The following is a 16,290-nucleotide window of genomic DNA, read 5'->3' on the forward strand; positions in this document are numbered from 1 at the left end:
CCGTATGATCGGATCATTGCAAGTTGTTGTGTTCTGCCATAGGAGTTCGGAAGACTCATGAAGAGGACCTGTATCTGTGTAGTCTCATGTGATGTTTTTTTCCTTTGTCTAGTCCCTGCAGGCAGCCCTTTGTCCTGTTCGGCAGCCACTCCACCAGAGAGAACCTGAAACCGGGCAGCTTCATATTTCCATCTGAAGGTCACCTGGTCAGGAACACCGGACCTGGAGGGAGCACCGCCAAACACATGGTAATGGTGGGGTTTGGTCGTGTCGATGAGGTGGTGGTGTGTGCAAAGATTCTGATACTAAATCTTTAACAGTGATTGTCATGTCATGTCATGTGCACCAATGCTGGGAGGTACCGTAGGTAACAATAGCTGACAGTTCTTATGTCTAGGGGTAACTCGGACTTGGTTGGGATTACAGAGATAAGGTTTAGGAGTCAAATGTCTAAAATAATACCAAATACCAGGGTACATACTTTACAGAGAAGAATATAGGAAAGCAGAAAGGCGGAGTTGCACTTTATGTGAAGAATATCATAAAACTAACATTAATTCAAAAAAACAAATGAACTACTTGAAACCTTTCAGGTCTGCTAACTAATCCAGAAGGGGATCTTCAAGGGTTGCACCAGTATCAGTGCCGATACTAAGCATTTACACGAGTACTGTGCAAATGCCCTGATACCTAAAACTGATATCTTTGCGGTGTGATTTGAGCCCATGCTGTGAGGGGGTCTGTTTACTACACAAATTCTAAAGAAAGATCCTAGGGTTGCACTGATACAAAAGAAAAAAAGGTATCAGCGAGTACTGATATTTGAGCTCAAGTATTTGCCAATACTGAGTTCCGATAACTTTTGCGGTGCGGTTTGAGCCAGTACAAAATTAATGGGTTCCAATTGCACTTCAAAGAATCGCATGCGATTTGAACAGGAATGTGATGCGATTCCTGTCCAAATTGCATGCGATTTCCACACCCCCCTATGTGAACCCAGGCTTGTCATAGTGACTCCAGCCTAGGTTCATACAGGATTGGCAAAGCACAGGCCTCACATGGATGTACACCTAAAGATGATCTTCACCCCCCTCCCTTTTCTTTTTTTTTTTTTTCTTCCCCTGCTCACCTGGGTTGTGGGTTCTGCAAAGTGGATCCAGTGTTCTACTGCAGAATCCTCTTCTCTTCTGCCACCGATCGGGTCCCACACTGCTATGTTTTTTATGACATCATTAAGAGGATAACGGCTCTTCTGGGCTCAGCCAGTGGGCCTTCTGATGACACACTGCTCCCCCCCCCTTTATTGTGAATGGAAGACTATACCTCCAGGCCTTCATACTTTAGGGGGGCCGGACTGCTGGGAGTAGAAAATGTCCCTTCATCAGTGGGAGAAACCAATGCCATCTGTGGTATAAGGGAGAGGAGTAGTGCCCCATTGTTGGTGTCAGTGAAAGGAATAGTGCCCCAGCATTGGTGTCAGTGGGAGGAATAGTGCCCCAGCATTGGTGTCAGTGGGAGGAATAGTGCCCCAGCATTGGTGTCAGTGGGAGGAATAGTGCCCCAGCATTGGTGTCAGTGGGAGGAATAGTGCCCCAGCATTGGTGTCATTGAGAGGAATAGTGCCCCAGCATTGGTGTCAGTAGGAGGAATAGTGCCCCAGCATTGGTGTGAGTGAGAGGAATAGTGCCCCAGCATTGGTGTCATTGAGAGGAATAGTGCCCCAGCATTGGTGTCAGTAGGAGGAATAGTGCCCCATCATTGGTGTGAGTGAGAGGAATAGTGCCCCAGCATTGGTGTCAGTGGGAGGAATAGTGCCCCAGCATTGGTGTGAGTGAGAGGAATAGTGCCCCAGCATTGGTGTCATTGAGAGGAATAGTGCCCCAGCATTGGTGTCAGTAGGAGGAATAGTGCCCCATCATTGGTGTGAGTGAGAGGAATAGTGCCCCAGCATTGGTGTCAGTGGGAGGAATAGTGCCCCAGCATTGGTGTCAGTAGGAGGAATAGTGCCCCAGCATTGGTGTCAGTAGGAGGAATAGTGCCCCAGCATTGGTGTCAGTGAGAGGAATAGTGCCCCAGCATTGGTGTCAGTGGGAGGAATAGTGCCCCAGCATTGGTGTCAGTGGGAGGAATAGTGCCCCAGCATTGGTGTCAGTAGGATGAATAGTGCCCCAGCATTGGTGTCAGTAGGAGGAATAGTGCCCCAGCATTGGTGTCAGTAGGAGGAATAGTGCCCCAGCATTGGTGTCAGTAGGAGGAATAGTGCCCCAGCATTGGTGTCAGTAGGATGAATAGTGCCCCAGCATTGGTGTCAGTAGGAGGAATAGTGCCCCAGCATTGGTGTCAGTAGGAGGAATAGTGCCCCAGCATTGTTGTCAGTAGGAGGAATAGTGCCCCAGCATTGGTGTCAGTGAGAGGAATAGTGCCCCAGCATTGGTGTCAGTGGGAGGAATAGTGCCCCAGCATTGGTGTCAGTGGGAGGAATAGTGCCCCATCACTGGTGACCGTGGGAATAATAGTGCCCTATTGTTGGTGTCAGTGGAAGGTATATTGTCATATCTTTGGCGTCTCTGGGAGCAATAGTGCCCCATTTTTGAAATCCGTAAAAGGAATAGTGCCCCAAGGGCCGGATAAAGGCAAACAAAGTTTGGAGACCACGGGCCTAGGCAAGTGACATGCATGGGGGGAGGAGCTGAGCGCTGTACATTTCAAGAAAAAAAAAAAAAAGAAATTGCTATTTGTATAGTGGGAGGATGAAGGAAGTTTGTTTTGAGGAGGAAGATTCACTTTAGGTACGTCCATGTGAACGAGGCCTTACATGCATTACTATTGAACTCTCTATAAAATGCATTATTTCCCCATATTTTGAGTCCCGTATTTTCCTAAACATCCCGACCATAAAACACCGTATACACAAATACCCATCTCCTTTCTAATACCTTAAGGCTGCATTCACACCTGAGCGTAGTGTCTGATCGTTTTTTCAGCGTGTTTTAATGCATGATTTTGGCATGCTTTTTTGCACATTTTTGTACAGCATTCTTTAGGTTTGGTGTTTATTTTTTATTTTTTTTAGTCAATAGACAAAACTATGATCTGTATTAATATTAGTAATAATAATAATAATCATAATAAACACCGTAACCCAAACACAAAAGTCTTTCTATAGCACCTCCAAGGGCATCACCATGGCAAGGTATGTGTTTTTGATAATGGCACCGCATTGTGCAATAGGGCTGGTATCCCCGGAGATGTCTGCAACATGGAACATGATTTAGCATTGCAGGAATATTGTTGTGGAAATTGGAGTTTAACATTTCTAAAATAAAGCAAAAAAGAATTTTAAAGGGGCATTTCTGATCGATCATTAGTTGTTTTTTTTTTTTTTCCCGTTACCTTTCTATATTTCTCTGAATAATTGTGTAACAAGCTGTGTAGGACGTGGTGTGATATGTGTTAATTAGAAGACGTTTGGGTTCACAGGTGGCTCAGTGTGTCTCTCCTAAGGGCCCCCTGGCCTGTTCCAGGACTTACTTTTTTGGGAGCACTCACAGTCCTTACCTGGGTAAGTCCATTTAGTAAAGAATTGCCATTGTTTGCACTTTTCTTTACGCTTTATGCCCTTCATTCCTTTCTACTTTAGTGAAGTCTGTTTTGCTCTGTTGTCTTTGGGGTGTGTGTATTGTTCTGTATGAGCTCAGGGGGCGGGGCCAAAACCTGGGAGACAGGAGTTTTCTAATAAATAATTGTCTGGACCTTCTAAAACACCAATTCCATCCAAATAAAGAACCATGCACATGTTGGTCAATTGTAATTTCTTAGGGCTCCTTCATACCATACGTGCATGAAAACTGATTGGACAACTGCACAGATTTCACTTGTAGAGACATCAGTTTTCATGTGCAGCTGACATCACATCCTCATGTCACTATACCACCATCATCTGTGTCCCCATGTTTGTCCCCCTCTTCACATACCAGCATCTCTGTCCCCATGTTTGTCCACCTCTTCACATACCAGCATCTGTGTCCCCATGTTTGTCCACCTCTTCACATACCAGCATCTGTGTCCCCATGTTTGTCCACCTCTTCACATACCAGCATCTGTGTCCCCATGTTTGTCCCCCTCTTCACATACCAGCACCTGTGACCTATATATTTGTCCCCCTCTTCACATACCAGCATCTCTGTCCCCATGTTTGTCCCCCCTCTTCACATACCAGCATCTGTGTCCCCCCATCTTTGTCCCCCTCTTCACATTCCAGCATCTGTGTCCCCATCTTTGTCCCCCTCTTCACATACTAGCATCTGTATCCCCATCTTTTTCCCCCTCTTCACATACCAGAATCTGTGTCCCCATCTTTGTCCCCCTCTTCACATACCAGCATCTGTGTCCCCATCTTTGTCCCCCTCCTCACATACCAGCATCTGTGTCCCCATCTTTGTCCCCCTCCTCATATACCAGCATCTGTGTCCCCATCTTTGTCCCCCTCTTCACATACCAGCATCTGTGTCCCCATCTTTGTCCCCCTCTTCACATACCAGCATCTGTGTCCCCATCTTTGTCCCCCTCTTCACATACCAGCATCTGTGTCCCCATCTTTGTCCCCCTCTTCACATACCAGCATCTGTGTCCCCATCTTTGTCCCCCTCTTCACATACCAGCATCTGTGTCCCCCATCTTTGTCCACCTCTTCACATACCAGCATCTGTGTCCCCATCTTTGTCCCCCTCTTCACATTCCAGCATCTGCGTCCCTATCTTTTTCCCCCTCTTCACATACCAGCATCTGTGTCCCCATCTCTGTCCCCCTCTTCACATACCAGCATCTGTGTCCCCCCATCTTTGTCCCCCTCTTCACAGACCAGCATCTGTGTCCCCATCTCTGTCCCCCTCTTCACATACCAGCATCTGTGTCCCCCCATCTTTGTCCCCCTCTTCACATTCCAGCATCTGTGTCCCCATCTTTGTCCCCCTCTTCACATTCCAGCATCTGTGTCCCCATCTTTGTCCCCCTCTTCACATACCAGCATCTGTGTCCCCATCTTTGTCCCCCTCTTCACATACCAGCATCTGTGTCCCCATCTTTGTCCCCCTCTTCGCATACCAGCATCTGTATCCCCATCTTTTTCCCCCTCTTCACATACCAGCATCTGTGTCCCCATCTTTGTCCCCCTCTTCACATACCAGCATCTGTGTCCCCCATCTTTGTCCACCTCTTCACATACCAGCATCTGTGTCCCCATCTTTGTCCCCCTCTTCACATTCCAGCATCTGCGTCCCTATCTTTTTCCCCCTCTTCACAGACCAGCATCTGTGTCCCCATCTCTGTCCCCCTCTTCACATACCAGCATCTTTGTTCCCCTCTTCACATTCCAGCATCTGCGTCCCTATCTTTTTCCCCCTCTTCACAGACCAGCATCTGTGTCCCCATCTCTGTCCCCCTTTTCACATACCAGCATCTTTGTCCCCCTCTTCACATTCCAGCATCTGTGTCCCCATCTTTGTCCCCCTCTTCACATACCAGCATCTGTATCCCCATCTTTTTCCCCCTCTTCACATACCAGCATCTGTGTCCCCATCTTTGTCCCCCTCTTCACATACCAGCATCTGTGTCTCCATCTTTGTCCCCCTCCTCACATACCAGCATCTGTGTCCCCATCTTTGTCCCCCTCTTCACATACCATCTTTGTCCCCCTCTTCACATACCAGCATCTGTGTCCCCATCTTTGTCCCCCTCTTCACATACCAGCATCTGTGTCCCCATCTTTGTCCCCCTCTTCACATACCAGCATCTGTGTCCCCATCTTTGTCCCCCTCTTCACATACCAGCATCTGTGTCCCCATCTTTGTCCCCCTCTTCACAGACCAGCATCTCTGTCCCCATGTGTGTCCCCCACTTCACATACCAGCATCTGTGTCCCTATCTTTGTCCCCATCTTTGTCCCCCTCTTCACATACCAGCATCTGTGTCCCCATCTTTGTCCACCTCTTCACATACCAGCATCTCTTTCCCCATATTTGTCCCCCTCTTCACATACCAGCATCTGTGTCCCTCATCTTTGTCCACCTCTTCACATACCAGCATCTGTGTCCCCATCTTTGTCCCCCTCTTCACATTCCAGCATCTGAGTCCCTATCTTTTTCCCCCTCTTCACAGACCAGCATCTGTGTCCCCATCTCTGTCCCCCTCTTCACATACCAGCATCTGTGTCCCCCCATCTTTGTCCCCCTCTTCACATACCAGCATCTGTATCCCCATCTTTTTCCCCCTCTTCACATACCAGCATCTGTGTCCCCATCTTTGTCCCCCTCTTCACATACCAGCATCTGTGTCCCCATCTTTGTCCCCCTCCTCACATACCAGCATCTGTGTCCCCATCTTTGTCCCCCTCCTCATATACCAGCATCTGTGTCCCCATCTTTGTCCCCCTCTTCACATACCAGCATCTGTGTCCCCATCTTTGTCCCCCTCTTCACATTCCAGCATCTGTGTCCCCATCTTTGTCCCCCTCTTCACATACCAGCATCTGTGTCCCCATCTTTGTCCCCCTCTTCACATACCAGCATCTGTGTCCCCATCTTTGTCCCCCTCTTCACATACCAGCATCTGTGTCCCCCATCTTTGTCCACCTCTTCACATACCAGCATCTGTGTCCCCATCTTTGTCCCCCCTCTTCACATTCCAGCATCTGCGTCCCTATCTTTTTCCCCCTCTTCACAGACCAGCATCTGTGTCCCCATCTCTGTCCCCCTCTTCACATACCAGCATCTGTGTCCCCCCATCTTTGTCCCCCTCTTCACATTCCAGCATCTGTGTCCCCATCTTTGTCCCCCTCTTCACATTCCAGCATCTGTGTCCCCATCTTTGTCCCCCTCTTCACATACCAGCATCTGTATCCCCATCTTTTTCCCCCTCTTCACATACCAGCATCTGTGTCCCCATCTTTGTCCCCCTCTTCACATACCAGCATCTGTGTCCCCATCTTTGTCCCCCTCTTCACATACCAGCATCTGTGTCCCCATCTTTGTCCCCCTCTTTGCATACCAGCATCTGTATCCCTATCTTTTTCCCCCTCTTCACATACCAGCATCTGTGTCCCCATCTTTGTCCCCCTCTTCACATACCAGCATCTGTGTCCCCATCTTTGTCCCCCTCTTCACATACCAGCATCTGTGTCCCCATCTTTGTCCCCCTCTTCACATACCAGCATCTGTGTCCCCATCTTTGTCCCCCTCTTCACATACCAGCATCTGTGTCCCCCATCTTTGTCCACCTCTTCACATACCAGCATCTGTGTCCCCATCTTTGTCCCCCTCTTCACATTCCAGCATCTGCGTCCCTATCTTTTTCCCCCTCTTCACAGACCAGCATCTGTGTCCCCATCTCTGTCCCCCTCTTCACATACCAGCATCTTTGTCCCCCTCTTCACATTCCAGCATCTGTGTCCCCATCTTTGTCCCCCTCTTCACATACCAGCATCTGTATCCCCATCTTTTTCCCCCTCTTCACATACCAGCATCTGTGTCCCCATCTTTGTCCCCCTCTTCACATACCAGCATCTGTGTCTCCATCTTTGTCCCCCTCCTCACATACCAGCATCTGTGTCCCCATCTTTGTCCCCCTCTTCACATACCATCTTTGTCCCCCTCTTCACATACCAGCATCTGTGTCCCCATCTTTGTCCCCCTCTTCACATACCAGCATCTGTGTCCCCATCTTTGTCCCCCTCTTCACATACCAGCATCTGTGTCCCCATCTTTGTCCCCCTCTTCACATACCAGCATCTGTGTCCCCATCTTTGTCCCCCTCTTCACAGACCAGCATCTCTGTCCCCATGTGTGTCCCCCACTTCACATACCAGCATCTGTGTCCCTATCTTTGTCCCCATCTTTGTCCCCCTCTTCACATACCAGCATCTCTTTCCCCATATTTGTCCCCCTCTTCACATACCAGCATCTGTGTCCCCATCTTTGTCCCCCTCTTCACATACCAGCATCTGTGTCCCCATCTTTGTCCCCCTCTTCACATACCAGCAGTATGTGAAACATCAGTAGTATTCATTCAGGTGGATATCCAGGCAATCTATGATTTTACGGTGTACATAAATAAAACAAGGGATCATAGCGTAATCCAATAAACATAATTGTACATTTATTGATAAAAGAATGCACTCACAAACATAGTATGCATGACAGCATGTAAATGATCCAGAAAAAAATGGGCTGCAGCATTCCCAATGCAAAACAAGCCAGCCAAAGAGCGTGGTGATGTCACGTCTGGTCCCACCCAATGCGTTTCGTCATATGTTTGATATCAGTTGTTTTTATTAAATTACTCTATAATCCCTTGTTTTATTTATGTACACTGAAAATCCTATATTGCCTAGATATCCGCCTGAATGAATACTACTGATGTTTCCTTATACCGTGGACACTTACCTGATTAAAACTCTGTAGGCTTTTCCATTAATTTGGAGGCCCCCTGACTCTGACAGTATTTTCTTAACCACTGTATAAACTAAACAAAAAGCTGCAACAAACATTTTTCATGCGTTTTTGAGCTTCTTTGAGCTCTTTGGGGCACCAGCTTCTGTCAAAAACACGTGTTTGGTGTTTTTTTTTTCTTGCCTGTAGGAGTAGAAGTCTGAAAATGCTTGAAAAAGCCAAAGTGTGCATGGACACATTGGCTAACATGGGGGGGGGGGGGAGTTTCTAGGCAGAACTAATGAGATCTCAATAGCCTGTAGAAGCCGATTCTTTGAGTTCCTTTAAACTGCAGTGTGCATTAACCCTTAGTATTCTTGGCGAATTATTGATATCTTTTTTTTTTTTCCTGTTTGAAGGAAAGGACAACGAGGCACTCAAGAAAAATGAGCAAATGTAAGTAATTTCTTCCATGCTTTGACCACTTGAGACAAATAGCTCATTGGCACACAGTATAACACTGCTAGGGTGCTTATAATGGTCACCTTTTATTCCCAAGGTTTATTGCATAGTTATATTGCTTCCAGCTTGGTCTCAGCTGCACTGAAAGATAGAGCTAGCTGTCATTTAGACAGCCGGGGGAGTTCAGGCAATATTGCTGAGATCTTTCCAGGACCTGGAGCAACTCTCCTTTGTCAGCTGATAGCTGGCAATAGTCCATTATCAGCTTAATCTGGGTCACAGGAGAACAAAAGTAAGTGCGCCTCTGTGACCTACAACAGAAGTATGGCCATACTCTTTTACATGCTTGAAAATCTTTTGTGTCCCGTGGTGACCCAAAATTTTCGCAGATACAGTGCCTTGAAAAAGTATTCACAACCCTTGAAATTTTCCACATTTTGTCATGTTACAACGAAAAAACGTAAATGTATTTTATTGGGATTTTATGTGATAGACCAACACAAAGTGGCACATAATTGTGACGGGGAAGGAAAATGATAAATGGTTTTCAAAATGTTTTACAAATAAATATGTGAAAAGTGTGGCGTGCATTTGTATTCACCCCCCTGAGACAATACTATGTAGAACCCCCCTTTCCCTGCAATTACAGCTGCAAGTCTTTTTCGGGGTGTCTCTACCAGCTTTGCACATCTAGAGAGTAAAATGTTTGCCCATTCTTCTTTGCAAGATAGCTCAAGCTCTGTCAGATTGGATGGAGAGTGTCTGTGAACAGCAATTTTCAAGTCTTGCCACATATTCTCAATTGGATTTAGGTCTGGACTTTGACTGGGCAATTCTAACACGTGAATATGCTTTGATCTAAACCAGGGGTCTCCAAACTACGGCCCTCCAGTTGTTCAGGAACTACAATTCCCATCATGCCTAGTCATGTCTGTGAATGTCAGAGCTTTACAATCCCTCATAGGATGTGTAGTTCCACAACAGCTGGAGGGCCGTAGTTTGAGGATCCCTGATCTAAACCATTCCATTGTAGCTCTGGCTGAAGAAAACCATCCCCAAAACATGATGCTGCCACACACCAGTTAGGGGTATCAGAGTAAAAGGGGCTGAAAACAAACGTAGGCCACACTTTTCAGATATTTATTTGTAAAAAAAAAATTTGAAAACCATTTATCATTTTCCTTCCACTTCACAATTATGTGCCACTTTGTGTTGGTCTATCACATAAAATCCCAATAACATACATATACGTTTTTGGTTGTAACATGACAAAATGTGGAAAATTTCAAAGGGTATGAATACTTTTTCAAGGCACTGTATTACCCAATAATCAGTAACTTTAAGATTATGAAACCAGTAGTATGTAAAGGTTCTATTATAATGATTGTTAAAGTGTAACTCCACTTTCATGGGGAAAGGAATCAGCAAATAAAGAAAAAACAATATAGCGTATACAATTTGATTGGAGGACCTTGACTATGAAGAGCGTCTACAATCGCTCGATTTATTCTCCCTGGAGAAGAGACGTCTGAGGGGGGACATGATAGCAATTTATAAATATCTTAATGGGGATTCCAGCTTAGAAAAAAAGCTATTCATTCGAAGGGATTGCATGAGGACTCGAGGGCATACAATGCGATTAGAGGAGAAGCGTTTTAACCTCAGGCAACGCGGGGGGTTCTTTACTGTTAGGGCAACAAGATTGTGGAATTCTCTACCACAAGAGGTGGTTTCTGCGGGTAGTATGGTGGCTTTCAAAAGACTCTTAGACTTACATCTCAAGGATCAGAACATTCAGGGGTATGTGAGATGATTACAGCCACACACACCTACACAGGTTGAACTAGATGGACTATTGTCTTTATTCAACCTCACCTACTATGTAACTATGTAATTGCGACACAAATCATATTGTTATTGAATATTATTAAAAATGACCTTTCCTTTTCAATCTGCAGCTGTTGTAATTTTCTGAAAATGCAATGCAATATGGCCGCCTGGAGCTGTTCTGTACACAGAATGTATACTGACCACACCCCAGAAACATTTCCTGCTTGTGTGATTGGCTCACCAATTTTCCCAGAAGTCTGCACTAAGATACAAGTCAGATTTCTGGCATCCCCTGCAACAAAAATGTCATTTTTGGTGAGATACTCCCAATAGGAACACATCTAAAGGGATGCAGGCCCAGCAGCTTTCCTCATTAGAGCCCTGCAGCTGCCACAGCTGATAGATAGTTATAAAAACCACTCCCATTAGACCCACTCAGCACAGAGGAACAAACAAGGATTTCTAAAGAATAAAAAAAGGTAGGAATCTGCAACAAAGTTTGTTACAATCCCTGCAATGTACAGAGATCACCCAGAGGGCAATGTTTTTTTTTTCTCAACAAAAGTGGAGTTACACTTTAAGCTTTGTTTGTAAAATTCAGTTGAGATTGTCCGTTCACCCCAAAACCGTCATGTATGTGCCTTGGCCATTTTCATGTTAGGTCACTTACAAATAGATGAAATCAATCACAACTAACCCCTATACTGTGTATGTTTTTCTCTTTTTCAGTGTTGTGCTGTCTCATGTCTATGCTGCTGTAGTTGAAGCCGTCCTTGCCGGGATTTCAAGCTATGTGAAGTGTTCAAGTCTAACCAAGGTAATGTCTAAGTAGAGGGTGCACCAGGGCCATTGGTTCTACATTCACCCCCATCCATACCTAGGTTCTACCACAGGCATGTACTGCTAGCTACCCCCCGGCTAGCAGTTCATGCCTGGGTTAGGAAAGTAGATAGCCCATGCTTGGTGCAGAGAGCTCATATCAGTTGTTTATAGCCCCAGTGGTAGGGGAGAAGATGAAAACATTTTATAATAATCCTGTCCAGAGAAAACCTATAGGCCACCATTACCTGCTCTCTCATCCTGAAAATACTGGTTTACCTGGCTGTAATGCTAAACCTCACCCAGAATATGTGTAAAGAAAAGGACTATGGAGTTTCCTGGTCTGCATATTTGCTCCAAGTCAGTAACTTCAAGTATAGCATCAGACCATTATAACAGCCAGACAATTGGCATTCCCAGAAGGACAACAACGGTTGCCCTTTTGTTTTCTTATGACAGGTTTACTTTAAAGGATATATGTGAAGGTCAGAACTAAAAAAGTAAAGTTTTTGTCAAGTAGTTATGAAATGTTGTATAAGTTTTGTGTTCTCATTCTCAACCAGCAGGTGGTGCTCAAGTATCAGTTGTTCATGTTTTCTAATCTGTCTGGTTTGCTGGGAATAAAGCCCCCTTTCACGCTGGCAGAGTCCACCAGCTAAGCAGGGGATCTCTCCGCTGATCCCCGCTGAGCAGGCAAATGACAGGTCCATGTCCACTCCACTGATGCAGAGCAGACACGAACACAGCCCGCTCTCCTTTATGGGCTTTTGGATGGAAACGGACCGCCTCTCCGTTTCCATGCAACTGTCATCCAATCTGATCTGCTAGATGGATGGGGAATGGATCCCCATCCGTTTGTTCTTAGTGGACAGGATCAGATCGGATGTTGGCGGGAGTCAGCAGACACATGTCTGTTGACATCCGCCGCTCCATAGAGAGCAACAGATGGTCCGATCGGGTCTGCCTAAAAAGCTGACAGACGGACCCGATCGGTCTGTCTGTGTGAGAGGGGTCTTACTGTTCTTTTTAGAGTTAAGTAGCTTAAGCTGGGGTATACACATACAAATGGAGTCTGCAGGGACTTGCTCTCAAAGAATGTGCTGACAGGTGGAGAGAGCAGAGTAATTATCCTTTTGGTTTTCTACTGCACCTTTAGGGCTCTTTCACACACAGAGTCCGCCAGGCGGACTCTGTTTTTCTCAGCGGGGTATCGATCCGGCGATCCCCCGCTGAGCAAGAGGATGTGTCTTTGCTCTGTGTGCGGAGACACAGCTGTCAGGTCCCCATGCATCTCTATGGGGGAATCGGATGTGATCAGGACCGTCGGTCCGTTCTCATCCGATCTGATCCGCTGGAAAGATGGAAAATAGGGTTTCCATCCATCCAGATTTGACGGATCGGATATCAGCGGCCATGTCTCCGCTGACATCCGATGCCCCATAAAGATGCATGGGGCATCCGTTCAGATCCGCCAAAAAAACTGACAGGCGGATCTGAACAGTCCGTCTGTGTGAAAGGGGCCTAATTGTACAATGACCAGCTGAAGGCGGAAAGGTGACCAGGCTGTATTGTATGATTGCAGTGGAGAAGGATCAGGTTGCCACCCTGGCTGTGCTTCCTAGAGGGCTTTTTATAGTTCAGGACTTGAAGGACAGCCTTATTTTATTTATTTATTTTTTTTAAATAAAGATTTTATATAAACTATAAAAGAGATATACAATATAATAGATAAATACAACTGACCCCAGCTATTATATTTTCCCTTTAAGGCTGACCCCCAGCCTTAAAGTCCTTTCTTGTGTTGAAACTGATTTCTTCAAATTCTCTGTAAATTTGCATCTCCACAGGATAATCCTTTAAAGCTGCAGCAGCTTTCTAGACCTTATCTTCATTTCATGTCTGACTTCAATCATCATTGATATCTTCTCCCCCTGGCCTGCATTGTTTTGGTCCTGCTCTCACATCCTTTAGCTTTCTCTGCCATCAGTGATTTGGTTCCAGGGAATTACAGTTAAACTTTGGATTGCGAGCCTAATTCGTTCCGGAAACATGCTTGTAATCCAAAGGACTCGTATATCAAAGCGAATCTCCCTATAAGAAATAATGGAAACTCAGATGATTCGTTCCACAACCATTTATTCATAGGTCCTTCAGTTTATAGTCCATATAAAAAGATTATAGCAATGTGATAGGTTGTGTAACCATAAAATGTCCATTCACAAATGGCGCCACCACAAGGGGATTGGAAGCAAAATCCAGCAAGAGCTACAGAGTATAAAAGAGAAGAGAGGCGCCTCTTAAGTGTAGCAATATGGTTATATTTAATGAAGGTTCAACATTTAGCAACTCACATGGTTGATGATTAAAAGAGGCAAATCTAAGTATGCAGGCATCCGGGGTAAAGCTGTCCACATAGATCGTCCTTCACACCGTCGGCTCTGACCGCTGTCAGTCTGCAGTTGTTACCTTAAAGACTACCCTGCAGCAGAGCGATCTGAAAGCGAGGCTTGAAGCGTTCGTGGAGCACAGTATGGAAGGGATGATGTCGACGGCGGTGCAAAGGATGGTCTATGTGGACAGCTTTACCCCCGATGTCTACACACTTAGATGTGCCAGTTTCAATCATCAACCATGTGAGTTGCTAAAAATTGTGCCTTCATTAAATGTAACCATTTCGCTACACTTAGATGTGACTCTCTTCTCTTTTTTACTCTGTTGTAATATGATGTTACTTGTATATCAAGATATGGCTTGTTTATCAAGTGAAAATTTATAAAATAAAAAGTTGCTGGTCTTGCAAAACGCTCTCAAATCAAGTTACTCTCAATCCAAGGTTTTACTGTTTTTGGAAAAACACGTCCCCAACATCCCTTTAGACATGCAAGTCTGTAGCTGTCAGAAACTATAAACCAGACGGAGACAGAAAATGCAGTTTAAAATCGCACCTTTAATATAATAGGAAAAAATAACCGGAACATTGTCAAAAACTGAAGCCAGGGTGTGGATGCCAGGGCAGGTAATGAGAGGAGCCGGGTTCAGGAAGCCAGAAGTAAGCATAGTAAAAAGCAAAAACCGGAACAGGTATCGGAAGAGAAGTCAGCCAAGCTAAGTCATACACAGGAACACACTGGAGATCATAGACCACCTAAGGGCATGGAGGAAATGAGCAAAGCTGTTTAAATAGCCAAAGGGGGCTGGCTGTAGGCTGGACTAATGAGGCAGGTAATGGTAACCATTGTGGCATGGCTGGTAATAACCGACAGCTGAGCAGCCTCTGTGCACTGAAAGAAAAGAGCTGTTTGTAAAAAGCAGGAGCCCAGCCCTGACAGTAGTGTATACTAGGCTTAAAGTGGAACTTCACTCCCTCAATAAGTTTTAGCTATTCCTAATTTTTATGCTGCTAGCATAATAAATACATAAGAAGGTTCATTATATTTACCTGTTTTATCCTTTTCTTTTTTTACCATTCTTCAGTTACTTTCTGGTTTCCAAGCCTAGGCAAATGATGTCATACATCCCAGCAGTCTTCAGTAGGGGAGGAGAGGTTTTCTCAGCTAAGCACACCCTCCTGCTTGCCTGCTTGAGCTAAGTGCAGGTGGATTCCAGGAAATGATACATGAATCATCTACCCTTACTCAAGATGGCCCCAGGCAGAAATACTAGGAGGGTGTTTTTTCAAAGTGATTTCTCAACAAAATAAATGGGGACATGGATGGATGGAGGAGTTTACGTTGAGGCTAGGTTCACACTGGTGCAATGTTAGACATTGCATGTGATTTTTACAGCACTGCTGTGCAGATCACATGGGATGTCTGTGCGGTGCGAATTCAGCCATACAGATTGTATGCCTGAATTTGCATCGCATTCGCACCAAAATGGCGCAGGACCCTATTTTTTTTAGTCCGCACTGCAGTCGGATTGCAAAGGTTTTGACACTGAGATCTGATTCCTGCACCATTTGGCAGCTGGCACTGCAATCTACGAACCAATCTGGGGTAGTCATTAACTTTGTATTGAAACCCACAGCGGTTCGCATAGGGCAGTGTAAACTGCCTGCAAGAGACATGCGATGCGGGAACCCGCACTGGAAGCGTGCTGGTTCCCGCAATGCAGTAGTGTGAACCCAGCCTAAATATTAAAAAATGAATAAAAGATAGTTTTTGGTTTGTGGTGCTCAGATGCAGTGTAGTTCCCCTTTAAGTGTGTTCTCTGTGTATGAAGTCGCTGACTTTTTTTTTTTTTTCTTTCTTGCAGGCAAAGGAAGTAGCAGAACACAATTTCGGGATGTCGCTGGACTCCTTTAATCTTGTTCAATTGAGAGCAGCTTTGAGGTTAGAATGACATTTTCACTTTGTTGTTAGTAGAACGCTTTCCTGGGAATACACATCAGAGGGAAAAGGCGGTGAAATGATGCCGTGTTAGCTGGCTGGTGCCTGTAATCAAGTGAGGAGGGGAGTACACAATAAATATGGCACATTGTCATACTGTGAAGTGAACTCTTTAGGGGGAATGAATACTGTGACCTTCTGACACCGAGATGAAAGGAGTCCGTCTTTTAAAGCCCAACTCCGTGCAGCTGAAAAAATGAGCCTTTCAGTGACACTGAACAGCTCCTTACACCCCAACCTACTTTAAAACTGAAATTTATACCTGAAATGTATTTGCTTACATTTTTTCCCTGGCTTGGCTTACCCCCCCCCCCCAATTACTAATGACTTTTTTATATAAAATCTTTCCATTTTCATTACATTCCCTT

General features: G+C 45.4%; 1 protein-coding gene across 1 annotated transcript in view; it reads left to right on the forward strand.

Moving 5' to 3' along the window:
* The window catches only part of DNAAF9 (dynein axonemal assembly factor 9), a 230,639-nt gene that overhangs the window by 102,895 nt on the left and 111,454 nt on the right, over positions 1-16,290 (forward strand). Inside the window, exons 10-14 of the mRNA XM_082269118.1 lie at positions 113-248; positions 3,481-3,562; positions 8,843-8,879; positions 11,445-11,532; positions 15,789-15,865. Coding sequence (XP_082125244.1) covers positions 113-248; positions 3,481-3,562; positions 8,843-8,879; positions 11,445-11,532; positions 15,789-15,865 — 420 coding nt within the window. The remainder of the gene's footprint in view (positions 1-112; positions 249-3,480; positions 3,563-8,842; positions 8,880-11,444; positions 11,533-15,788; positions 15,866-16,290) is intronic.

The sequence above is a fragment of the Pelophylax lessonae genome (genome assembly GCF_965119305.1).
Source record: "Pelophylax lessonae genome assembly, chromosome: 1".
NCBI lineage: Eukaryota > Metazoa > Chordata > Amphibia > Anura > Ranidae > Pelophylax > Pelophylax lessonae.